At 42.3% G+C, this 27,523-nt stretch overlaps 1 protein-coding gene across 1 annotated transcript in view; it reads right to left on the reverse strand.

Annotated features, from left to right (window-relative positions):
* Window positions 1–5,371: 5,371 nt before the first annotated feature.
* The window catches only part of LOC140714962 (envoplakin-like), an 83,094-nt gene continuing 60,942 nt past the window's right edge, over window positions 5,372–27,523 (reverse strand). The window contains exons 17-22 of the mRNA XM_073026667.1: window positions 25,883–26,076; window positions 18,742–18,892; window positions 17,307–17,390; window positions 16,237–16,347; window positions 13,246–13,338; window positions 5,372–9,165 (exon numbers count right to left, since the gene is read on the reverse strand). Coding sequence (XP_072882768.1) covers window positions 5,704–9,165; window positions 13,246–13,338; window positions 16,237–16,347; window positions 17,307–17,390; window positions 18,742–18,892; window positions 25,883–26,076 — 4,095 coding nt within the window. The 3' untranslated portion in view covers window positions 5,372–5,703. The remainder of the gene's footprint in view (window positions 9,166–13,245; window positions 13,339–16,236; window positions 16,348–17,306; window positions 17,391–18,741; window positions 18,893–25,882; window positions 26,077–27,523) is intronic.

The following is a 27,523-nucleotide window of genomic DNA, read 5'->3' on the forward strand; positions in this document are numbered from 1 at the left end:
CCATTATTATTATAATATCATATGGGAAGGTACTTTTTCTCTTTTTTTTCCACCAACCGGCTCATTTTGGTAGTGGGAGTAGATTTTCTTTGTAATAAAATACAATTATTTTTATTTCATTTCATAATTCAATTTTTTTCTACATGATTGATTTGGAATATGGGATACTGTGATCACATTACTGTGATTTAAATGTAATGTGATTCATATTAGTTGTATTCTTATAAATTTTCTATTTGTATTCATGCGATTTATATAATATTAATAAAAATATTGAAAGAAAATGAGACAGGAGAAATAATAATGGGGTACAAGGAGATGGCTGATGAGCTAAATGAGTATTTTGTGTCAGTCTTCACTGTGGAAGACACCAACAGTATGCCTGATATTGTAGTGTGTGAAGGAAGAGAAGTGAGTGCAGTTACCATTATAAGAGAGAAAGTGCTCAAAAAGCTGAAAGACCTAAAGGTACACAAGTCACCCGGACCAGGAGAACTGCATCCTAGGGTTCTGAAAGAGGTAAATTGCAAATGTTACTCCACTCTTTAAGAAAGGAGGAAGGCAGCAGAAAGGAAATTATAGACGAGTTAACCTGACCTCAGTGGTTGGGAAGATGTTAGAGTCAATTGTTAAGGATGAGGTGATGGGGTACTTGGTAACACAGGACAAAATAGTACAAAGTCAGCATGGTTTCCTTCAAGGAAATCCTGGCTGATGAACCTGTTTGAATTCTTTAAAGAGATTACAAGTAGGATAGATAAAAGGGATGCAGTGAATGTTATGTATTTGGACTTTCAGAAGGCCTTTGACAAGGTGCCACACATGAGGCTGCTTACCAAGTTAAGAGCCATGGTATTGCAGGAAAGTTACTAACATGATTAGAGCATTGGCTGATTGGTAGGAGGCAGCGAGTGGGAGTAAAAGGATCCTTTTCTGGGTGGCTGCCACTGACTAGTGGTGTTCTGTAGGGGTTGGTGTTAAGACCACTTCTTTTTATGCTGTATATAAACAATTTAAATGATGGAATAGATGGCTTTGTAGCCAAGTTAGCAGATGATACAAAGATTGGTGGAGGGGCAGGTACTGTTGAGGAAACAGGCAGGATGCGGAAGGACATAGACAGATTAAGAGAATAGGTAAGGACAATGTTGCAAAATGCATGGTCATGCACTTCGGTAGTAAAAATAAATGTGCCAACTATGGGATCTGAGAGGCAGAAGGAATTGGGAGCTCTTGTGCAGAACACCCTGAAGGTTAACTTGCAGGGTGAGTCAGTGGTGAGGAAGGCAAATGCCATGTTAGCATTCATATCAAGAGGTCTAGAATACAAGAGCAAGGATGTGATGCTGAGGCTTTTTAAGGTACAGGTGAGAATTAGAAAAGATCTTAGAAAAGATGTGCTGGCATTGGAGAGAGTCCAGAGGAGGTACACAAGAATGATTCCAGGAATAAAAGGGTTATCATACAAGGAACATTTGATGGCTCTGGGTCTATACTCACTGGAATTTAGAAGAATGAGGGGAGAATCTCATTGAAACTTTTCAAATATTGAATGACTTAGGCAGAGTAGATGTGGAAGGGATGTTTCCCATGGTGGGAGAGTCTAGGACAAAAGGGCACAGCCTCAGGATAGAGGAGCAGAGAAATTTCTTTAACCAAAGGGTGGTGAATTTGTGGAATTTGTTACCACATGCAGCTGTGCACATGCACATATCATTCGATGTATTTAAGGCAGAGATTACTAGGTTCCTGATTGGACATGGCATTAAAGGTTATGGAGAGAAGGCTGGGAACTGGGTTTGAGGAGGAGATTAAAAAAAAAAAAAGTATCAGCCATTATTGAATAGTGGAGCAGAGTCGATGGGCCAGATGGTCTAATTCTGCTCCTACGTCTTATGGTTTAATATAAGGTGTTGCCCCTCCAACCACAGATCATAAGACCATAAAATATAGGAGCAGAAGAAGGCCATTTGGCCCATCGAGCCTGCTTTGCTATTCAATCATGGGCTAATCTAATTCTTCCATTCATCCACACTCCCCTGCCTTCACCCCATTCCCTTTGATGGCCTAGCTAATCAAGAACCTATCTAGCTCTCCCTTAAATACACCCAATGACTTGGCCTCCACAGTTATTCGTGGCAACAAATTCCACAGATTTACCACCCTCTGACTGAAGTAATTTCTCTGCATCTCAGTTCTAAATGGACGTCTTTCAATCCTGAAGTCATGCCCTGTTGTCCTGGCATCCCCTATCATAGGAAATGTCTTTACCATATCTAATCGGTTCAGGCCTTTTACCATTTGGAATGTTTCTATGAGATCCCCTGTCATTCTACTGAACTCCAGGGAATACAGCCCAAGAGCTTTCAGATGTTCCTCATATTCATTCCTTGAATCATTCCTGTGAATCTTCTCTGAACCCTCTCCAATGTCAGTATATCCTTTCTAAATAAGGAGCCCAAAGCTGCACACAATACTTCAAGTGGGGTCTCACAAGTGGCTTATAGAGCCTCAACATCACATCCCTGCTCTTATACTCTATACCTCTAGAAATGAATGCCAACATTGCATTTGCCTTCACAACTGACTCATCCTGGAGTTAACCTTTAGGGTATCTTGTACAAGGACACCCAAGTCCCTTTGTATCTCTGCATTTTGAATTCTCTCCCCATCTAAGTAATAGTCTGCCCGTTTATTTCTTCCACCAAAGTGTGTGACCATACACTTTCTAACATTATATTTCATTTGCCACTTCTTTGCCATTCCCACAGAGTGGCCTTATCATTGCAATAGAGGAGGCCAATGGACTGACCTGTCATAATGAGAATGGGGACTGGGATTAAAACAGCTTACCCGTTGCAGAAAGGGAGAAAATGCTCAACAAAGCAGTCCTCAATTTGTTGAGCACCTTCTCTCCATCTGCAATGGGGGGGGGGGGATCACCTTCCAGCTGTACTCCTTCCTCTCCCCCCACCTTCTTACTCTGGCTTCTTCAGTCCTGATGAAGAGTCTCGGCCCAAAATGTTGACTCTTTATTCCTCTCCATAGATGCTGCCTGACCTGCTGAGTTCCTCCTGCATTTTGTGTGTGTTACTCTGAATTTCCAGCATTTGAAAAATCTCTTGTGTTTATGTAGAAGCTAATGCTCAGGTTGATGTTGGGATGAAAGAAAAATACAAATAAACCCTAAACTATTCCCATCTGAAGTCAAAGAGTTGTAGAGCTATAAAGCTGGAAACTTCCCTTTCAGCCCAATTGGGCCATGCTGAACAAGATTCCCATTTAACTTCTTCCCATTGCCTGCATTTGGCCCATATTCCTCTAAACCTTTCTTATCCCTGTACCTGTCCAAGTGTCCTAATCTGTCCAAGTCCTTTTGCAATCTTACTCCTTCCTCAACACCTCCTGCCTCTCCATCTATTTTGTATCTTCAACAGACTTGGCCACAAAGCCATCAATTTCATCATCCAAATCATTGACATAAAATGTAAAAAGATGTGGTCCCAACACAGCTCCCTGCACAGCACCACTAGTCACCAGCAGCCAACCAGAAAAGGCTTTCTTTAATCCCATTCTTGTTTCCTACCAGTCAGCCAATCCTATATCCATGCTAGTATATTTCATGTAATACCATGGGTTCTTAACTTGCTTAAAAGACTCATTATGTGGCATCTTGTTAAAGGCCTTCTGAAAATCCAAGTAAATATTATCTATTGACTCTGTCTACCCTGCCAATTATTTTCTCAAAGAATTCCAACAGATTGGTCAGGCAAGATTTCCCCTTAAGGAAACAATGCTGACTTTGACCTATTTTATCAAGTGCCTCCAAGTACCTTAAAACTTCATCCATAATAGTAGAATCCAACACTTCCCCAACCACTGAAGTCAGGCTAAATGGCCTATAATTTCCAGACTCTTGCTTCCTTCTCTTAAAGAGTGTAATTTGCAATTTTTCACCAATCCAAAACCATTCCAGAATCTAGTGATTCTTGATCAATCACTATTAATGCCTCCACAATCTCTTCAGCCTCCTCTCTTAGAATCCTAGGGTGTAATCCATCTGGTCCAAGTGACTTACCTACCTTCAGCTTCAGTGTCTGTTCCTTAGTGATAGCAACAACACTCACTTCTGGCCCCGATACTCTTGAATTTCTGGTGTACTTGCAAGTGCCTTCCACAGTGAAGTCTGACGCAAAATACCTATTGAGTTCATCCGCCATTTCTTTGTCTTCCCCCCCCCCCCCCCCATTACTACCTCTCCAGTGTACTTTCCCAGGGATCCTTTCTTTGTCTGTATTTTGGCCCATATCACTCTAAATCCATCCTAACTATGTACTTATCCAAATATCTTTAAAATCTTGTTATTGTACCTGCCTCAACCACCTTGATGCACCTTCCCTGGGCATGGGACTATGTATGTTTCATCTATTTCACCCCATCGTTTTATACATCTTGATAAAGTTATCCCTCAACCTCCTTCATTCAATTGAATAAAGTCCTAGCCTACCCAACCTCTTCCTATAACTCAGGCCCTCAGGTCCTGCCAGCATCCTCATAAACTATACACAGTAGTTCAAGTGAGGTCTCATCAATGTCTTGCACAACTGCACCTAAAGTTCCAGCTTCTATACTCAGAGCTCTAACTGACAAAGGCCAGCATGCCGGACTCCCTCACCACCCTCTCTACCTGTGATGCCACTTTCATGGAACTCTGTACTTTTACTCCCTCTGTCCACAACACACTCCAGGGCCTGACCATTCACTGTATGTCCAACGCTGATTTGACTTCCCAAAGTGCAATACTTAGTACTTAACTACATTGAACACCATTTGCCAATCTTCAGCCCACTTACGTAGCTGATCAAGATCCCTGTGGTAATTGATAAACTTCTTCACAGCTGATGACACCACCTATTTTAGCAGCATCTGCGAACTTACTAACCACACATTGCACATTCACATCCAGATTGGTTATGAACAGTTATCAGGAATGGAACCTTGTTGTAAACCTGGGACATCTTGTAAAACATTATCATGAGGGGATATTGGACTTCAAGTTTGTATTCCTTCCCCTCCCCCCACCCAACCTTCTTCCCAAGCCACACTCTCTTCCAGCCCATCGAGTCCCTTACCCTGGACACTTCCACTCAATGCAATAGCTCTTCCATGAGGCTGAGACACCTAGAAGAGGTGAAAAGAACTCAGGACCACTCTTTGACCCCCAGCCAAAGTCAAATATATGCTTAATGTTTTTAAATTTTCCTAATATTTAGAGGCATTTTAAAATTACATGAGTCAATAAGTATTTTTTAAGTAATTGAATTAGCCTATGATAACATTAATTGTTTAACTGAATGGAACAAGACTTGAATATTTTTCATATTCATCTTTATTAATGAAATATTTGATGCTGTAATGAAGTCTCTATGACACAAGAGCAGACCAATGTTTCACATCCTGCACCTTACCATTTTCCACACACTTACTATAGAAATGTGGCAGACAGAATGAGATAGCATTGAAATCCCCCATTATATAAACCTTTAAATATATAAAAAAGAGACTTGATTAGAACAGCCTTAAACCCATGGTGAAAGAAAGTAAGGAAACACGTAATATAATTCAAAACAGTTAGTAAGATTGTTTGTTTTAAAATTTGAAGGTAATGCATGCTTAACACTCAGTGGTATCTGTTGGCAGTGGTTAATACAAGCCAGAGTATGAAGAGTAGTGAGGCCCAGTGTCGAAGCGGCTTGGTGATTGATAGCTGGAAAACACATGTGGGTCTGACTTGGCTGGGAGAAGCAAGAGGCCAGAAAGCTCATCTTTCTTGCAGCGCTTCATCAGTTCTTTGTAATTGACTCTCTCCTCTGTCATGGGATCAACAAGATCCCTGGCATAGTTGGATTCTTCCTGGAGGACTCTGGCGGTGTTGTTATCGATCATGTTCGACATGAGGGCATCCTTGGTAGACACACGGCCGGAGCGGTTGGGGTCCACCAGTCCCCCAGTGAGGTACTGGGCTTCCAGGTACTGGTAAGCAACATCATTGGGCAGCCAGCCCTTCTGAAGAGCCACCCCCACAGAAAGGCGTTCCTTGGTGACAGGGTCTTCAAGCCCAGTGAAAGCCTTCTGGGCATTGAGCAACCTTCTCGCATGGGTTCTGTCAATCAGGCTTCTGTCTAAAGCCTTATGGACTGAATGCCTTTCCCGAGTTGAGATGTCTATGATCCCACCTGTAGCTGCCTGTGCTTCCAGCAGCCTTTGAGCTGTGATGGGCTCGAGTAGCTTCTTGTTTAAGGCACTGGTGATGGATATCTTTGTGTTAGTGGTGTTGTCAAACACTCCAGCTATGGGTTGCTGATCACGGTCAGTGTGCCCCCGGTAGGTTGCAAAACCTGGGCTAGAATAGTTTGTTGATTGATACCTTGAAGAAATTGGTGGCATGGAATTCACGGTGCTGATATGGAATGCTGTTGGTTTCTCTTCACCTGCTACCAACAGTGCAAACTCAGATATTGGAAGCTTTCCATCCCTATAGCGTTTCAGCTCTTCCTTTGTGATTCTTCTGTCTTTCAGAGCAGCATCAATGGAGTATTCTTTCCCACTCTTCTTGTCTCGAAGGACAGAGGTTTCTCCTGATATTCCATGGGTGAAAATCTCTTCCCAATCACACTCCAGCTCTTGTAGGTTGATGTATTGTTCCCGATCTATTATGTTCCTTCTGTAAGCCTCATAGGGTGACAATTCCTTTCCAGTATCTGGATCCACAATGGATATCTTTGTAGACAGATTGGTTTCTCTCATCTGGATGTCTCGTTGACGCGCTTCTTCCCTGCTGATCTGTGACTCAAGGTTTCGGATTGTGTACTCTTTCCCGTGGACTTTGTCCCTCTCCTGCATGATTTCCTTCTCTATCCATGATACTTTATCATCCAGCTCTTGTTTTCTTTGCTTTTCTTTCACATGGTGCTGACTCAGACGTTTGAACTCCTCTTTATGGACAAAGGTCTTTTGTTCTCTTTCTGCCTCCAGGTTCTTCAGTTCATCCTCCAGTGCTGACTTCTCATGGAAAGCATTATCTCTGGCTTTTCTCAGATCTGATTCCAACTTAGTTCGTGATACCATCGTGTTTTCCAATTTCTCGCACCTGTCCTTAACCCTTCTTATTTCCTCTTCTATGTCCAGCCTGGAATTCTTCTCCTTGTTGTATAAATCTCGTGTGTGGGCACGCTCTTCCTCCAAGGCCTTGTCTTTTTCTATCCGGATAACTTCCCTGCAGATGAGTTTTTCTTGGGATTTCTCTTTGTGGAGAATCTCCAACTGGAGTTGAATTTTCTTGATTTCTTTGTCCAAATTAGTAACTTTATTCCTTTCTTGGTCTAGCTGCTGACGTAAGGATCCAGCTAATCTTTCGAGACCTTGATCCTTTTCTACCTTGAGGACTTCTTCGGTGACAATCTTCTCTTCCAAGGGAGGAGGATTGGACTCTAGGTTGCGTATTTTATATTTGATTCCTTCCATTTCATTTTTGATGGTCTGGTGAATACTCTTTTCCTCCTCAAGGTTTAGTTCTTTCTCTCTTTCCTCTATCAGAGCTTTCAGATGCTGGACTTCCCTCTCCAGGTTCCGCCTTTGGTTTCGTTCTTCATCTAAGGTTGTGTTCAGGCTGTAGTGTTCTTTGGCAAGTTTTGGATCCTTTTCTAAGCGAACCATTTCCTGAACCACAATCTTCTCTTCAGGCTTTTGCCTCTGCAACTGAGAGTACATATTCTGCAAATCAAACACTATTGCTTCAATATTCCTTCGTTTCTCCGATTCTTCACGGATTATTGTTCGGAGTCGCTTCACTTCCTTATCCAGCATTGGGTCATCTTCATACTTCACAACATCTTTGGTCACTACTTTGGTCTCAATCTTTGACCGTTCTTTCCGCCACTCATCTCTTTCATTTTTCAACCTCTTAATCTGTACCTGCATATCACCATGTTCATCATCCATTTGAGGGAGTTTATGTTTGAGTTGATCAATCTCCTTAAGCATTTCTGGGCTTTTCTGAAGCTTCACAACTTCCTTGGTGATATCTTTATACTGAATTTGAGGTTTCCTGTCTTTCAGCACTTCTAGGTCCCCATGGGCGATGGTGATTTCCATCTCCACATCACCCCTTCTCTTTGCAGTTTCTCGTATTTCTTTTTTCAATATTGTTATCTCTTGCTCAGTTTCAGGAAGGATACGGAAATTCTCTTGAACTATTTCTTTTGTTTCTATTTTTGGTTTCTGATCATAGATAATTCTGTACTTCATCTGCAGCTCACTCAGTTCTCTCTCTAGATCACTATTACTCTGGCTTTCTTCCTCACAAAGCTTCCTGAATTTGACCAAGTCCTTTTCAAGTTGAGGATCCTTTTCTATCTTCTTGATCTCCTTAATCATTACCTTTGGACTAGTTTTTCCGGCTTGTTTCTCCAAGGTCTCAATCTGAGTTAGCATATAGCGTATCTTTTCAGTCAGCACCTGTTTTTTATGACACTCGTCTTCAATCTCGCTTTGAAGACTTTTGGAAGCCTTCAACATATTCGGGTCTCTTTCTACCTTCACTTTTTCAACCACAACAACCTTTTCTTTAATGTTGATTGGCTTCTGCTCAAGGATGGTGACCTCTCTTGTTAGACGATCCCAGTCACTAATAGTTATCTGCTTTTCCCTTCTCAGAGTATTAATTTCACTGCGTAGATTTTCAGCTTCAACATCCAAAGCAGGGAGCCTCTCAATTTTCTTCACCTCTTTAGTGAGCAGCCCAGTATTGGCATTTTTCTGATCATCTGCCAGCAAATTAATTTTCTGCCTAGTTGAATTTATATTACTCTGGGTGTCCTGTCTCTGTTTCCGCACTTGGTGGATTTCATTGCGCAAGTCAGAAAGGCTGGCTTCTATTTTGGGGTCCCTGTAGTACTCCACCACCTCTTTCTCTTCCATTTTATCCACTGGCCGACGTGTTCTTAGAAGACTAAGTCTCTTGCTCTCCTCCTGAAGAGTTTTTTCAGCTAATTTGGTCTTCTTTGCCTCATCTTGGTATTGTTGTTGGATGTCACCACCTTTGCTGGCAAATGTTGACTTCACATTCTGTTGCATAACAACGTCATCTATTGGACTTTCTTGGTGCTTAAAAGAGATAATAATAATAAGTTTTAGATCAATGTACATTATTTACACAGTATTGCATGTTATTAAAAACAAACAGGCCATTTGCCCTCTAACAGTAGTACTTATATCTTTCACTATTAAACCTTTTCTGCATATCTTTGCACTGCTTTCCTAAAGTATTCATTTGCCTTAACCAACCTATAAGGTGGTGAGTTCCACATTCTAACTACTCTCTGCATAGAGAAGATCTCCAAGTTTTTTTTATTGGATTAGTGTTGCCCTAGTACCGGTGTATGTGAATCAATGTTCAGTCATCTGACCATCAGACATAACAACAAAGCTTAGTCTGACAAACCACATCACAGCGGGTCATCCAGTCATTGGGGTTCATTAGTTGTCATTTGCAACTTTCATAACATCTTCTTTTAGTTGATCAGAACTGACTTACTTTTTGATTTTTAACTGCAAAGAGTCTGTCTCTGCTTTAAGAGGAGGGTTTGAATCCAAACTTTAAGACAGAAGCCTATTATTGTGGGTAAATGTGAAGCCCATGACCCATAATCAGTCTTATTTAGTGTGGTCTGGTACAGTGACACAGACAATGACACTGCAGATAATTTCAGGTCAAGTGAAGCACACAGGTATGGAAATTCAACCAGAGCCACACACACAGCAGAAAGTACTCCAATTCTGAAACTCAAAAGCAAGGCTTAACATTGTCACCACTACATTTATCCATTTTGATAACTATGCAAGAGCAAACATCCTATGTTTTGTCCATAATCGAGAAGTACTCTGTAAATAATGAGAGGAAAATAAAATGAAGAGCCCATATTTAAACAGTGAATGACATGCCTTCTGTTACAAATATGTCATATGATGTTGTTAAACCAGGGATGCTAGTGATCTGTAATGAACATCACTAAAACTCTCCCTCACTCAATATTCAGTTCCTCCAGATGGCAGAGACCGTGTTAGAACCCAAACCTATTTGGAGAAGCTACCTCAGCTTTGGTTTGCCTAATGTGGGAAAGAGAACATTGATTAAGGTTCTCACTTTCTGATAGCTGGCTATTTTCCGAGTAATGACTTCTAATAACATTGTCCACAATAGTGTCTTGAGAGGCAGAAAGAGGGAGGAAGCTCAGAATCAAAATCAGAATCGGGTTTATTATCACCAGCATGTGACGTGAAATTTGTTAACTTAGCAGCAGCAGTTCAATGCAATACATAATCAAGCAGAGAAAACAAATAATAATAATAAATAAACAAGTATTTTGCTTTAGTGTTCACAATGAAAAAGGATCCTGGTGATTGTAGGGATTGCTTACAGCAGACTGAAAAGCTTGAGCATATAGATATTAAGAAAGAGGATGCACTGAAGCTTTTGGAAAGCATCAAGTTGGATAAGTCACCGGGACTGGAAAAGATGTACCCCAGGCTACTGTGGGAGGCGAGGGAGGAAATTGCTGAGCCTTTGGCAATGATCTTTGCATCATCAATGGGGACAGGAGAGGTTCCGGAGGATTGGAGGGTTGCTGATGCTGTTTCCTTATTCAAGAAAGGGAGTAGAGATAGCCCAGGAAATTATAGACCAGTGAGTCTTACTTCAGTGGTTGGTAAGTTGATGGAGTAGATCCTGACAGGCAGAATTTATGAAAATTTGGAGGGGTATAATATGATTAGGAATAGTCAGCATGGCTTTGTCAAGGGCAGATCATGCCTTATGAGCCTGATTGAATTTTTTGAGGATGTGACTAAACACATTGATGGAGGTAGAGCAGTAGATGTAGTGCATATATATTTCAGCAAGGCATTTGATAAGGTACCCCATGCAAGGTTTATTGAGAAAGTAAGGGGGCATGGGATCGAAGGGGATATTGCTTTGTGGATCCAGAACTGGCTTGCCCACAGAAGGCAAAGAGTGGTTGTAGATGGGTCATATTCTGCAAGAAGGTTGGTGACTAGTGGTGTGCCTCAGGGACCCCTACTCTTTGTGATTTTTATAAATGACCTGGATGAAGAAGTGGAGGGATGGGTTAGTAAATTTGCTGATGACAAAAAGGTTGGGGGTGTTGTGGATAGTGTAGAGGGCTGTCAGAGGTTACAGAGGGACATTGATGAGATGCAAAACTGGGCTGAGAAGTGGCAGCTGGAGTTCAACCCAGATAAGTGTGAGATTTTGGTAGGTCAAATATAGTATTAATGGTAAAACTCTTGGCAGTGTGGAGGATCAGAGGGATCTTGGGGTCCGAGTCCATAGTTGACTCAAAGCTGCTGTGCAGGTTGACTCTCTGGTTAAGAAGGCATACAATACATTGACCTTCATCAACCGTGAGATTGAATTTAGGAGCCAAGAGGTAATGTTGCAGCTATATAGGACCCTGGTCAGTTCCCACTTGGAGAGTACTGTGCTCAGTTCTGGTCACCTCACTACAGGAAGGATGTGGAAACCATAGAAAGGGTACAGAAGAGATTTACAAGGATGTTGCCTGGATTGGGGAGCATGCCTTATGAGAATAGGTTGAATGAACTTGGTCTTTTCTCCTTGGAGCGACGAAGGATGTGAGGTGACCTGATAGAGGTGTATAAGATGATGAGAGGTATTGGTCACATGGTTAGTTAGAGGCATTTTCCCAGAGCACGAGAGCGCACAGTTTTAAGGTGCTTCGATGATGGAACAGAGGAGATGTCAGGGGTAAGTTGTTGTTTTTTTTCTCAGAGTGGTGAGTGCATGGAATGGGCTGCTGGTGATGGTGATGAAGGTGGATACAATAGGGTCTTTTAAAAGACTCCTGGGCAGGTACATGGAGCCTAGGGAAATAGAGGGCTGTGGGTAACCCTAGGTAATTTCTAAGGTAAGGACATATTCGGCACAGCTTTGTGGGCCAAAGGGCCTGTATTATGCGGTAAGTTTTCTATGTTTCTAAGTAAATCAATTACAGTATACGTATATTGAATAGATTTTTAAAAACATGCAAAAACAGAAATACTGTATATTTTTTTAAAAAGTGAGGTAGTCTCCAAAGATTCAATATCCACTTAGGAATCAGATGGTAGAGGGGAAGAAGCTGTTTCTGAATCGCTGAGTGTGTGCCTTCAAGCTTCTGTATCTCCTACCTGATGGTAACAGTGAGAAAAGGGCATGCCCTGGGTGCTGGAGGGCCTTAATAATCGACGCTGCCTTTCTGACACACCTCTCCCTGAAGACGTCCTGGGTACTTTGTAGGCTAGTACCCAAGATGGAGCTGACTAGATTTACAACCCTCTGTAGCTTCTTTCAGTCCTATGCAGTAGCTCCTCTCCCCATAGCAGAAGTGATGCAGTCTGTCAGAATGCTCTCCACGGTACAACTATAGAAGTTTTTGAGTGTATTTGTTGACATGCCAAATCTCTTCAAACTCCTAATGAAGTATAGTCACTGTCTTGCCTTCTTTATGACTACATCGCTATGTTGGGACCAGGTTAGATCCTCAGAGGTCTTGACACCCAGGAACTTGAAACTATTCACTCTCTCCACTTCTGATCCCCCTGTGAGGACTGGTATGTATTCCTTTGTCTTACCCTTCTGGAAGTCCACAATATCTTTTCCAGTAAGTGTTTTGGGATTCCACACTGTTCATGTAAGGTCCATTGTAATACTGATACAGAGAGAACTTGCTAAGTAAATCTAAGATTCCACAAATAATTGACCCACGTAGTCTCCCCTGCAATCATTTTGTAATAGTTGTACCTCTGGTGTATTCCAGGGTATAAAAGTCACGTGCATGTAGGAGCAAAATTCTGAGCACTGGCCACTGGATGATAAACACTCACTGATGTGAATTTCATGAAACCATGAACTGTAAAGGGCATTGGGCATCCTGAAGTGCAGCCAAATGTGAAGGGAAATGTTATCTGAATTCATCCAGGAGAGCCTCAAGGAGTCAGCTCTCCCTGCAGCCCATGATAATGAATTATGGATCTGCTGCTGGGTGGCAGGTTAGACCTTGGAGAGTTGTACCAGAATTAAAAGACGGGCGAGAGTACATTCATCAACAATGTGTAATCCTTAACTCTCAGGTGCCAAGAACTCTCAGCAGCTATCACTTTAATTACCTTTTGCTTAACCTTTGTCACAAATTCCAGCTGGCTCAGCAGCTGATCATTTGACGATGAGACTTCAGCAAAGCGTTTGACCATGTTCTTCTCCTGTAAAGGAAACAAAGAATGTTATTTGGGAGTCACATACAGTATATTCACTGTAATTGGTGTCTGAAAAAGGGTGAGTGAGGGACAAGGACATTAATTCACACGACACAGAAGAAGTCCGGCCAACCCATTGTAACCATATTGGCTTTTAAATTATTATATAATCAGTTCCATTTCCATAAGACTATAAGACGTCATGGCTGATCCTTGATCCCACTCAACCCCATACACCTGCCTTCTTGCCATAACCTTTGATCCCTGACCAATCAGGAGATTATCAACTTTCGCTTTAAATATACCCGTGGTCTTGGCCTCCACAGCTGCCTGTGGCAGAGCATTCCACAGATTGAACTATTCTCTGGCTAATAAAATTCCTCCTTACCTCTGTTCTTACACTCCTATTCCTTCCTTTATTTAAAAAAAATAAAAATAAAATACACAGCTACATTTTGGGGTTTTTTGTGTCTGCTTTATCAGCTCTTCAAGTAGTGTGGCCCAGGTTGTAACAATCGGTGACACCAAAATATTCTCCTCTTCTTGCTGTCAGTTTCCAAACATCCTGTCAATGGAATCAGCTTACTTCCCCTATTAGAACCATCTGCTATGTTTAAATATATTTATTAAATCTTCCCTTCACCTTCACTTCTCTAAGCAGAATAATCTTGACATCTTTGAGCTTTCATTATAATAGGTGTACCTTACTGTTCTTCTTACTATAACCACTTTGAATCAATTTGGATTTGTAGGGGTTTATGATCTAATTGTGTTCTTTCATGTTAAATTATGTATAATTTATGATTAATTCATGTTTTTTTTCAAGTAAACATTGTGTATGTGATTTTATGTTCCTGTAACACACAAATTGCTGGATGAACTTAGCAGGACAGGCAGAAAATATGGAAGAGTAGACAGTCAACATCTTAGCCAAGACCCTTCTTCAGAATCTCAGCCCAAAAACGTCGACTGTACTCTTTTCCATAGATGCTGCCTGACCTGCTGACTTCCTCCAGCACTTTGTGTGTGTGTGTGTGTGGATTTCCAGCATCTGCAGATTTCCTTATGTTTATGTTCCTGCAACATTTTTCATTGTACCTGAATTTTTCATTAAACTTGAATGAGTCACCTTTCTACTGTGACGAGATCTGAAGGATTATTCTAAAGTGGACTGTTCCTGTAACAAGGGAAAGAGGGAGCGAACAGCTTGTGTGCTAATTCAGCAACAGGGAGAGAGAAAAAGTCTGAGTTGCCTCGGAAACTGAAGGACAGAGCTATCTGATGGACAGCTGGTGTTCTGCACTATTGAGATATATACAAGGTCGGTTGACTTTTTAATCAGACGCACAAGAGACACACGACACCAGAGGCAAGGAGGACACTGGTGAGCTTTGTGTGCCCATGGGTGGGGTTTTGCTCACAGTGTGGACAAAGGAGTGACTAGTTGGGGAGCTATCGGTGTGTTTAACCCTGGCCTGGGTTGATAGCTCACTGTGGAAAAACCGGCATTCCTCTTTCTGTGGTCACAAGTTGGTGACTTTAAATAAGTTTCGGGAGCAGGAGGATGACATGGAGGATTGGCATCGGCATTGGGAAGACAAACCAACTTTCTATCTCTCTCTCTCCAACTCTATTCAAATCAAATTCCAGAACTGAACTGATTACTTACTATACCACCGTAAGACTGTATCACCTAACCACCTGAGCTGGGGAAGCATGGGAACCTTATTTACTCACCTATATATATGCATATACTTTGCTAACCTGTTTACGGAAGACTCGGACCCCAGGTGTGTCCATTTCTGCTGGTTCTTTTTAACCCTTACGGGATATGTAACACTACTATGAGATGCATAGTCCATCACAGAGTACATCAGACCCCAGATATCACCAATAAAGGAACTTGAGTCACAAATACTTGTACTGAGCTCATGCCACAGTGACTGCAAGAAATTGCAGAGAATTGTAAACACACCTTCCCTTCTATGGACTCTGTCAATACTTCCCATTGCCTTGGTAAATCATCCAACATAATCAAAGAGCCCCACTAATTTTGGTCATTCTCTCTCCTGCTTTCAACCAATGGGCAGTAGCTGTAAAAGCTTGAGGACACATTCCACAAGGCTCAAGGGCAACTTCTATCCTTTTGTATATAAGACTCTTGAATGAATCTCTTGTACAAAAAGTACTCATGACCTCACCATCTATATCGCCATGGCCCTTGTACTTTATCAACCTACATACACCACACTTTCTCTGTAACTGTATACTACATTCTGCATCTGTTATTATTTTTCCTTTTGTGCTTCCTCAAATAATCTGTCTGGATGGCACACAAGCAAAGCTTTTCACTGTCTTGTAGACATGTGACAATACTAAACCAATTACCTGTAACCCAGTCACTGTCTTCAGCACTGGCTGAAATCACTCCTGATGTCTCACCAAATTTCCCCAAATGTTAGCTGATCTGCATTCACCTGGAAGATTGAAAATGATTTTGGCATGGACTAGATGGGCCAAAGGGGCTGGTTCTGTGCTGTACTTTTCTATAACTCTATCTTATGACTGATGGTTGGTTCATGCTGGAGTTGCTAATCTCCTTAAGTAAAGAAAGGCAAGTGGTCATTGAGATGACATGACTGATCAGACGTAGATTACACGGAGTTTTAGAAGTCATACAGAACATACGCTAGAGGGAAAGGTCTTTGAGTCCATCAGATTGAGTCAGCATTTGTATTTCCCATTGTATCTTCAGCTACCCCTCCTTTTCCCCTTTTCACTTCATTTAACCTATCAGCATATGTGTCTTTACTTGAATATATCCATTCTTTTCACCAAACCTCTTCCCTGTGGTGATAAGCTGCACATTCTAAGCACACCTTGGTGCCAAGATCTTGTCTTTACCTGATCCTTAATGCTGTCTTGCAGTGTCTGAGTTCTTAGCTTCTTCGGGCCAGATGGGCCAGAGATAGGGTCCAGAGATGCTCGGTACTTGTCATTGTTGGTTTCATAATCCTTTGGGGAAAAGAAAACAAGCAAAACATTACTGATTTCATAAATGCAGGCCCAGAGAAATCCCCTGTGTCTTGAACCCCATCTTTCCCTCTTGTTCAGAACCTTCAGCTCAACGCCACCTTGTGAGGAGTGGGTTGGGGTGGAAGAGGCTGGCTAAATTAGGCAGCTGGTCCAAAACAGTGCAATAATGTGGCTTTGAGCTGAGCAGAAATTGTTGGGGTGGAGGGGAGCAAAGAAATAGAAGAATGTGACTTTGAGCAGCTCAGAAATTTGGGGGGCAGGTAAGAAATAGAAGAAAGTGATTTTGAGCAGAGTAGAAATTGGGGGGGGTGTAAGAAATAGAAGAAAGTGAGTTTGAGCAGCTCAGAAATTTGGGGGGGTGGGTAAGAAATAGAAGAAAGTGAGTTTGAGCAGCTCAGAAATTTGGGGGGGGTGGGTAAGAAATAGAAGAATGTGACTTTGAGCAGAGCAGAAATTGGGGGGGGGGTAAGAAATGGCAGAATTTGACTTTGAACAGAGCCAAATGCAGCCATCCTCAGCTGAAGTAAAACTCAACCTCTTCCCACCCCTACCTCAAAGTGTAAATATCATTATTGCAAAATGTCATTATTCTAATCCAAACCTCTGTGTTGTAGAATGGTAGAATAATACAAGTCATTCAGCCCACTTATCCATGCCAATCTAACCTTGTCTGATCTATCTGCACTTATCCCATGACACCTCCAATCCACGTACCTGGCAATGCACAAAATTAATCCTTTCTTCCTACCTCCAATTTTTTTTCTGTTGGTTTCTTTGACACCTGGCTGTTTCTAAAGCTGGAATAATCTTTTTAAGTTAAACATCTCCCTGATCCAGGGTCTACTTTGCCCAATCATGTTTGGAAGCAGCAGTTACACCTGACAACAGGAGTAATCAGGTGACGAGAAATTGGGAGAATCTCTAAAGCCAACACATACCTTCAGTGTTGACTGCAAGTCTTGAGAGAGATGGACAAGTTCATCTTTCTTGGATTCCTGGTTCTTGATATCGTCTACCAGTTTCTGTAAAATCAAAGATGTTACAATGGAGTGAGCCTAGGTCCCCTTGGCTCTAACATGTGTATCAGGTTGAAGAATAAATCAAGCTTGAGAAGCATCTCAATCAATGTTTCCATCAAGTTGGGTGGAAGCTCAGAAGGCATCCACCCAACTTGTGCCAAAGATTGCATTATGCCAAACCCTGGTTATCTTCAGTGAGGTGATATTAGCTCAGGCTTGGAAAATATTGTGCGCTTGATACATTGTTTTCAGCACAGGTACGTTAACGTGTCTGCTTCTTTTCATAGTCCAAGAAAAGTTGTCCATCGAAAGTTCACCAGGTGGATAAGGAGTACACACTTAGAGTTACAGCTTGTAACAATCAGAGATCATCAGTGTGACCACCAAGGTGTTATTGATCTTGGGGGCAATATCTTAGTTTCTGATTTGTTTTCTAAAGAAATGCTATTCATACAAAAAGAAGTGTGCCGTGCTCCTTGAAAATGTGAATGATTACTAATGCTCGAACTTGAGTGATTACAGCCATTCCAAATAAGTGAACTGCATCAATACAAAACTGAAATGTGATCACCACAAAATATGGACAGGATTACAATTAAACAATGGATTATTTATTCATTGTGATACTGCACAGTGAGCTGCACCATCCGGTTATTCCCCGATTAAACCCTGGCCTAATCACAGGACAATTTACAATGACCAATTCACCTACCAACCAGGATGTCTGTGGAACATGAGAGGAAATCAGAGCACACAGATGAAACCCATGCAGTCACGGGGAGAATGTACAAACTCCTGACAGGCAGTTACGAGATTTGAGCCCTGGTCACTGGTACTGTAAAGTGATGTGCTAACCACTAGGCTATCATGCTCCCCCCATGAAAATGAAGTAGATTCCCATGAAATAGAGTGGATTACCATGATAATTTGGGTAAATTACCATGAAAGAGTTGATTGCCATGAACAATTGATTGGATTATCATGAAACAGAATAGATTACTAAACAAAATTGAATGGATTACCATCAAATTGTGTGATTTTTCTGTGAAAATTTGATTGGATTACCATAAAAAATGAGTGGATTTCCATGAAAAAGACTACATTGATGCAGCATGTGTTATTTTTTCTTCATTGTTCTATCTAGTTTGACAAGTTAAGTAAAGGAACTTCAAACCAAGTATGGCGTATTGAAAATGAACAATAGTCGACAGCAGGACACGATGTATCAGACTTCATATCATGTGGTACAATAGTTTTAAAAGATTCATACACATGCAATACATACAATTGTTATCAAACATGGACTGAAAGAGAGGTTTGAATTTCTACTTCCTTGTGCTTAAATAACATGTACCTTCTGGGCTTGGAGTTTGTTTTGGACTTCACTGAGGCTGGCAGTGGGTTGCACTTGGTTGTTAGGAAGATTGTCCATCCAGGTGTTGAGTTCCTGCAGGGATGTTTTGTAACGCTGTTGGGCCATATCAGCATTCTGAAGCATGTCCTCTCTGAAAAGATGAGAGAGCAAGGGTGAAGCTCTGGCACAAAGAAGCTAATACAGTGAATAGCTCATGCCTACACTGGTCAGGTATGTAACATTTATAAGATTCTCCCAATGGAAGCTTTAATGATCAAAGGTTTGTTTTGGAGGTATCGATCTACAACATCATGCAAGTGCAGTGGGAGATGGACATGAGTTGAGCTGGATGCCACCCCTACCTACCCAAAACTCTAGCTAAGGCCACAGCATCTCCTCACCCTAACATATCTTTGCACTCCAAAAAAATGAGAACCCAAAATTCTACAGCTGTGATGGTGGAGAAAACAGCAGAAAGAGAACAGCAGCAAACTAACATGAGAAGCAGTAGTCTGCACAGGATCATCATGGTACTCTGTCTTTAATAACAGGATGCTTGCCTAGGTTTTTAACATGCAAACACTTGTATTTCAAAAACTATCAATCAAGCTGCCCATAAATATTGGAAATGTTTTTACAAACAGTTGATAAGGAAACATAAGAATTATATTAGAAATAGGGCAAGATTCAGATCAGAATCCGGTCAAGATGGCACCAAGCTGCAGTCCCTGTTGAGGGCATGGCTCAGACTTTGTTTTTTTTAGATTTGTACGGATGATTTTCAGAGCAGAGGGTGAGTTAGGGATTAGGTTAGGGTTTAGGGACAGGGATGTAGGGAAGTTAGCGGTCATGCTAGATTTGAGGTCTCCACTTCACACTCCATATTCGAAGACCAGCGATGTGGATGTGTGACAGAGGACATCCATAAACAGAAGTCACATTGGCAAGCACTGTGGATGAAGACCAGCGAGGATGAAAGCTGGAGGCCCCAAAGATCCAAGGTCATTGGGTCCTCCCACATCAGAGAGACTTCCAGGTTGGTGGTTCCTCCTAGGACAGTGAGTCCTGGAATCAAAGGTTCAGTGGGCAGGACGCATAACAATGACTGACCCCCTAAGTATGTGACTCAGCAAGTCTAGAGTTCAGGGTCAGGGTTCAGTAATTGACAAATCCAGAGTTTGAGGTCTGGAGTTAGGGGCACCGTCATCAGTGAGTACTGTGGGTGATATGAAAAACTGAACGGAAGTCTGGAAGTCAAGACCCGATGGCTGAAGTACTGTGTCTGTGAGTCTGGGGAAGTTGAGGCGCAATGTCTGCAAGACCACAAGTCCGCTGGAGGCCCAGAGGTGGCCTCTTGTGAGGTTAGAGGATGTGTGTGAGTAGATTGGTGGGAGAGAGGAAAGGGGGTTGTTTTGCTATTGTTTGTGTTCTGCTGAACATTGTGAGCATGCTATATTGGTGTCAAGATGTGTGGCAGCACTTGTGGGCTGCCCCAGTACATCCTTAGGTCATGCTGGTCGTTAACACAAATTATGGACTTCACTATGTTATAATGTACATGTGAAAAATAAATTAACCTGAAGATTTTGATCAGAATCTCTCAATTTCCTATGTTCCAAGGAGCAAAGTCCTAGCATGTCTAACCTCTGCTTGGTTAAAGTCCTGAGACTCCCTCTGCAGCAACACACTGTGAGTCAATTTGCCACAGTGAAGAGTTGAAGTAGCTGGTGCACCACTACCTTGAGGACCTGGCAAATACAACATCTCACTGGGGATGACCTTTTTCTTTTAAATTAATTTTTTTATGTGTTTCTACAGTAAAACTACAAAAAAATCAACATGAAAATTAATACAGTACAAAACAAACGTATCTAATATATAATTCATAACAATAAAGAAAATGCACCTGAAAGGGGTTTCTTTTATGTTACTGCTAAGGCTAATAAAATGGCTTCTTTGTTATGTTAACTGCTGAGAAAGTGCTTTTCTCTCGCAGCTTGGTTGGGTTATAATTACTGATAACTAGACTTGTATTCATTTGTTAACCAATTGGGATAGATGTTATTCTTTCTTGTGGGTCTGTAAGCTATTGTTTCGCGGACTTTGGGGAGAAGGCGCGATGGGGATAGAGAGAGGAGACGCGATTCTGTAAGCTAGGCGACGGAACAGACCCCGAGCGGGAGTCCGAGGCCCAGGGTCTTCAGCGATGAGAGGAGATGAGGACAGATTCATGTGCAGTGTCTGGTCGACCACCGTTGTTGCGGTGGCGGGTCGAGGAGGTTGGAAGGGATCGAATGGTGGCAAGAAAACGTCGTTAACTGAGCTCCAACGGTTGTGCATGAAGTGGTTGGACTTTGGTGCCTTTTAATTTTCCTTTTATACTGCATCTCTATTAAGTACAGAGATCCAGTAAGATCTATAAAGTGTAGTCATTTAATCGCATATGGTGTACTGTCTGTTATTTGGTATGGTGGGGACATCACACAGCATCTACACAAGCTGATTACCAGTTTGGTGGGGCCGAAGGCTGCTCCCCCTAGACGGAAGTGAGCTGAGCGAGCCTGAGGCTTACGAGGGGGTTACATTGTGGGGGCTCGTCCGGGATTGGATTTTGTGGAAGCTGTGTGATCGCCCTCTTTAAATTATGCATGCTGTGGGGACGGAAAGCTGGTGTGCCTCTGTGGGATTGCTGGTTATCACTGCATGTGTGTTGGGTGGGGTGGCTGTTGGTACCCTGGAGGTCGTTGTTCAAGTTGAGACTAGTGCTGATGAAATGGTGGTGGGACCATGGACTGTCCATACTGTTAGGAGAGAGAGGAAAGACTGGTCAGAATGTTCCAGCTATAGTAGGCTCTGTCCGGTTGTTGGAATAATGTCCAGCCCTAAAGGGGCAGAGTGGACCTCTCAGTTGTTTGGTGAGTGGCAATGCTGGCTGAGGGAAAGCGGCAGGGATTGGTTGGAAGTTTGAGTAGGCAGGCTGGTGACGTTGTTAGAATTATCAGGTCCAATTACCTCAAAGTGACTGATGCCAGTTATGGGAAAGTGTGGGAAAATGCATTTGGTTCGACTAGAAGTCAAATGCTGCAGCTGGGGGGCTTACCATATCTGTAGCAGGAGATTGGTGGGAAGTTTTCAGGGTATCTTCTTTGGCTAGAGGGGCACGTAAATTGTTTGCTGTGCCAGGGGAATTAGTCAAGGGGATCAGCCCCTACCTCAGTTGTTCAGTTGATCCGAGAGGTGTTGGGAAACTTAGAGGAGGCCCAGTGGGGGAACGGCTTGGGGTCTCTGGGGGAGCACGTTCCCGGCAATGTACCAAGGAACTCCAGAAAGGAACAGACCCTATTCCTGAAGGTTTAGAGGGACCATGTACTCGGGTGTCATTACGGATAGATGGAAGCCACGCTAAAGCCATCCTCGACACCGGAGTGCAGGTCAAGTTGCTGTACAGTTCGTTTTATAACTGGTATTTGAAGCATTTACCCTTGACAACATTGAGGGCAATGGAGATTTGGGATACTAGTGCCAGTGATTATCCAGACGACGGTTACTGGTCAGTGAAAATGGAGTTCTTGGAGGCCAATGTGGGGGTGACTGACTTTCGTGAATCATTAATGCTGATGTGTCCGGACACTGTCGAGACAGGCAGCGTTTCAATTCTGGAGGGGACCAACAGCCCGCTGGTGAGGAGGTGCATGTGGGGCCTGCCAGGAGGAGGCGGGTGAGAGCTGTTTGGAGGCATTGTCGATGCACCCAGTGTTTCAAGCTGCTTGTGAGGACGTGTGTAGCAGCATTGGGCCGGTACCGAATTTAAACGAGAGCCGGTGGTGGTACGGCCTGGGGGAAGTATCTGAGGGTGAGACCTTCTTAGTGGACGCTCCGAAATACCACGAGGACCACTGGACACTTTGGTGAGAGAGAGGTCGTGGCGACTGACCCCTGCAGACATGGAAGACATAGGCAGTGTGTGTGTGGATTATAGGACTCTGAACAGGCGCACTGTCATTGATCAGAATACGGTCCTGAGGGCCGAAGAGGCGATGGCCTGTCTGAGTGGTGCGAAGTGGTTTAAAGTGCTGGATCTAAGGAGTGGATGTTGCCAGATCCCGATGAGTGAGACCGACAAGGAGAAGACGGCCGTTCTAGGTCCCCTAGGATTCTTCTGGTCCGAAAAGATGCCACAGGGCATTTCCAGAGCCCTTGCAATCTTCCCGCAGGGCACGTGGAAGACCATGGGGGATGTGGAGGTGTTTGGAGTTTTGGCGTATGTGGATGATCGTCTACAGTTTGGATTTACCTTGGGGGACTATGATGCGAAGCGAGTGCCGGAGCCCGGGTGACAAAGAATTAATGAAGTGGAAAACCTGAAAGTTGACCTGGAAGAAGTCATTAGGAAGAAAAAGCTGGAGATAAGTTCAGTGAACACTAAACTGGAGGCTGACCAATCTTTAACTGCTGCTTTTCAGGTCAGGGTGCAAGAAGCTGGTGGAGTAACTGCGTCCCAAATGGAGATGAACATGAAACGTGAGTCAGAACTGCTGAGACTGTGGCGAGAGTTGGAGGAATCAGAGAAGAAGCTGACATCTTGATTGCAGGAGGCTGAAGAGGCTGCAGAGGCAGCCCAGGCCAAGTGCTTCGGTTTGGAGAAAATCAAACAGCAGCTACCGATCACGGAAATGAGGAAGAATACGGATTCGAAGGATGACATGCTGGATGTGTGGTACATGCTGCCTTTTGCTAACTTCCCCTTGATTGAGGAACACACCTTTGGCCCTTCTCCCACTGAGTCAGGTGTAGTGGGAGGGCTAGCTGTGGGAAGCCTGGGTTACTGCAGGACCCTTAAGGAAAAGAAGCACTTCCCCGGGACACCACTGCTCAATACAAGAGGACATGGCTTTAAGATGAGGGGAAGGAAGTTCAAAGGGGGATATTAGAGGAAGGTTTTTTACTCAGAGAATGGTTGGTGCCTGGAATGCACTGCCTGAGTCAGTGGTGGAGGTAGATACACTAGTGAAATTTAAGAGACTACTAGACAGGTATATGAAGGAATTTAAGGTGGGGGTTTATATGGGAGGCAGGGTTTGAGGGTCGGCACAACATTGTGGGCCAAAAGGCCTGTAATGTGCTGTACTATTCTATGTTCTCTAGACACGGGACGGGGGCTCCGAGTTGCAGTGGGGGCTCGAATGAGAGATTGAGAGAGGAGTTGGCAAGCAGACCTGAGGTATCCCCGGTTGTGTCCGAGCCTTAAGGGTTTAGATGAGGGGTATGGAGGTCTCGGAGGGTTAGGAAACTCCCAGATAGGTTGGTAACTATGTAGCGCCTGAGGAACAGGGCGTGAGGACATTGTTTGAGGAGCAATGTCACCTGGTTTGTACCTGGATTAGGTTTTGTGTCTGCAGGAAGGGTTGGCGAATTATTTAGAAGTCATGAGGACATGACTAAATTTGATGGGGGGAGAGTGTAAGGGGTTTCTTCTTTTATGTTACTGCTAAGGCTAATAAAATGGTTTCTTTATTATGTTTAAAATAAAAATGCTTCTTTGTTATGGTAACTGCTGAGAAAATGCTTTTCTTTCACATCTTGTTTGGGTTATAATTACTGATAACGAGAATTGTATCCATTGTTAACCAATTGGGATAGATGTTATTCTTTCTTGTGGGCCTATATGTTATTGTTTATTGTTAAGGCTGCTGCCCTTAGACGGAAGCGAGCTGAGCGAGCCTGAGGCTTACTAGGGGGGGCTACACACCCAAAATAAAATATAAAGTTAATATCTTCCCCACCCTCCCACTACAAAACTCAAGGCCAACCATTACAATATGTAAAAGAAAAATTAATCAGAGCGTTCAAACCCCACAGAGCTGTAAATATATATATTTAAAAAAGTATAACGCCTACTACCAAAACTATATTGTAATTCCCGTCCAAAAAAACCCTAAAACTTACAGGAAAAAAAAGCTGAAAGTAATGGATTATGGTATAGAAAAAAAAGAATAAACTTAATCTAAAGAGGAGTTATGAAAGTTTTCAAAAAAAGGTCCCCACACCTTATGAAACTATGTCTGAATTGAGAAGTGAATAATGAATCTTTTCAAGGTCTGAACAGGACATAATATCACTAAGCCATTGAGCATGAGTGGGTGGGGCAACAGCTCTTTACCTGAGAAGAATTAAGTGTTTAGCGAAAAGAGAGGCAAAAGATAGTGTTCAACGTTTAGTTGGATCCAAATGCATGTCTACCTCACCCAAGGTACCAAAAAGGGCAATCAGAGGGTTAGGTTTCAAGTGGCAATTAAAAATATGGGATAAAGATAAAAAACTTCTCTCCAGAATTTCTCTAGCCTAGGACAAGCCTAGTACATATGAATAAGAGAAGCCTCGCCCTCTTTACACATGTCACAAACAGACTAATGTCAGGATAAAACTGTGATAATTTAGTTTTAGACATATAAGCCCTATGTACAACCTTAAACTGCAAAATAAAGAGGTTGAATTAACTGATAAAGAAATATTTAAATCATGCTCCCAAGCAGTTCAAATTTTATCAAAGGGGCACACCTCAAGGTCACTAACTTATCATGATTAGAAGATATTAAGCCTTTACCCAGTGGACTAATACAAAGAAACAGGTCCATAATGTTTTTCTCAGGCATCTCAGGAAAATTTGTTATTAAAGGGTTAATGAAATGTCTAATTTGAAGGTATCTAAAGAAATGAGTATTAGGTAGGTTAAACTATACAGACAGTTGTTGAAAAGTTGCAGAACAATTATCTATGAAAAGATCTTCTAAGCGCCTAATGCCCTTTCTATACCAATCATGAAATGTTGAGTCTTGCGTAGAAGGTAGGAAAAGATGATTGTTTAAAATGGGAATAGAGAGAGAGAAACCATGAAGGCCATTATATTTTCTGAACTGAGCCCATATTCTCTGAGTATGTCTAATAAGAGGATTAACAATTAGTTTAGGCAAGTGACAAGGAAGTACAGATCCAAGAAGTGCAGAAATGAAGAGATCCTTACTAGAGTTCAGCTCCATTGCCACCCATTTTGGGCAGTCAGACTGTATGAAAGACGGACCAAAAAGTAAGACTATGAATATTGGTTGCCCAATAGACCCTTTTAAGAATGTGCATTGCCTACCTCAGGTCCAGTTGATCACTGGCATTCTGAAAGCGTTTGTTCAACTTTTGGACATCTGACCGTTGTTTCTTGATATCTGGACAGTATTCCTGGAAGTTCAACTCCAAAGTTCTGCAGCTGTCCTCTGTCTTTTTCAGATCCTGGTTCACCTTCTGCAGCTTGTCCTGGTCATTGTTTAGGTCTCGCCTAAGCCTCTGAATGAGAGAGAAGTAATGACAGGAGAGGGAAGGTTTCATGAGAGGAATAATCCAAAAGGACTCAAAACTATGCAGCATTCTCTTCTATTTTATGAGATCTTTATCCTTGCTCTGTGTATGTCTCAAATCTAAAACAAGATTGGATAACAAAGCATACCATTGTCCTGTTAACAAAGGGTGGGCTTCAAGAGCTTCTGAATCCCTTGCTAGAGGTGAACAGTAGTATAGTTTTATTCATCAAGAACTCCTAAGTAGAACACAATTACAGAGTGGATTCCACTCCAACTCACAGTGACAGGAATGCTAACTAAGGGGAGCCTTAGAACTCAGAACACTGCTTGGCTCTCACACTGGTGTGGAGCAGCCTTCATCACAGCCTATTCAATGGCAGCCACACAAGGACTCAACGTAACTGTTTCACTGCTGAACTTGCTAAGAGAATCAGTGAATGCCATAATTTACATTTTCAGTACTATAGTAAAGTCCCCTGCTTCTGCTGGGAATGCATATCAAGAACTTCTTATAGGAATGAGTGAGGCTTAGAGATACAATACCTCTCCAACTCATTGACCAATTCAGCCCTGTAATTTGTATCTGGCAGAATGCCATTGACACCATGTGAGACTCAACAGGCTTTCCTCAATGCCGAGGTAAATCTCAACCCTACATATACAGGTGGCCTCCAGGTTCTGTAGCTGAGAACTGTCCATAAGCTGACTTCTCCTACCATCAGAAACATCTGTTTTTGATAGATCCCCATACACTATTCTACATACGTTTACTAGAATTCTGTTATTTCATTAAATAGTCACGATAAAACTATCTGTAATAAAACTAGTAGAATATCTCCTGGCACCAGAATGCTGCATAATCAATGTCATGAAATGTTGTATTAGTATTATTATTATTGCTATTAACTTGTAAAGTGCTTTAAAATGTAGGGTAGAATTTATATACAGTCAGGTCATTCATAACCTGGGGAGTCACTGTGCTTTGTTACCTTGTGAGGTTACCCATCCTCACTCAAGGGTTCCCCCTAGAGTGAAAGACAGTGTTGGGAGAGGCTTCATTGAAAAAAGGTATGCAAACACAATTCAATATCTGTTCTTAAGGTGCATTCATTTTCATTTAAAGCGCGCGCGCGCACACACACACACCCCCCCCCAAAAAAAACAGAGTTGCATGAAAAGTTTTCTTCATCTGAAACTGGCACAACATTGCCAAAAGTGCAGAAGATTGCAGTTACAGCATAGTCATTTCAAATAGATCACAAACATTTAAATAGATAATTTCCTTCTAAAAGATTGACTTTGGAGTTTATAGTAGGAAGTTCTGGCACATAGAATGTTTGCAGACATAGGATGTGGTTTATTTTACTTTTTATTGGATTTTTGAGACAACTTGATGAACCCATGAGTCTCCTCCCGGCAGTAAGCTCTTGCTC

Source organism: Hemitrygon akajei, chromosome 22 (assembly GCF_048418815.1).
Source record: "Hemitrygon akajei chromosome 22, sHemAka1.3, whole genome shotgun sequence".
Lineage (NCBI taxonomy): Eukaryota > Metazoa > Chordata > Chondrichthyes > Myliobatiformes > Dasyatidae > Hemitrygon > Hemitrygon akajei.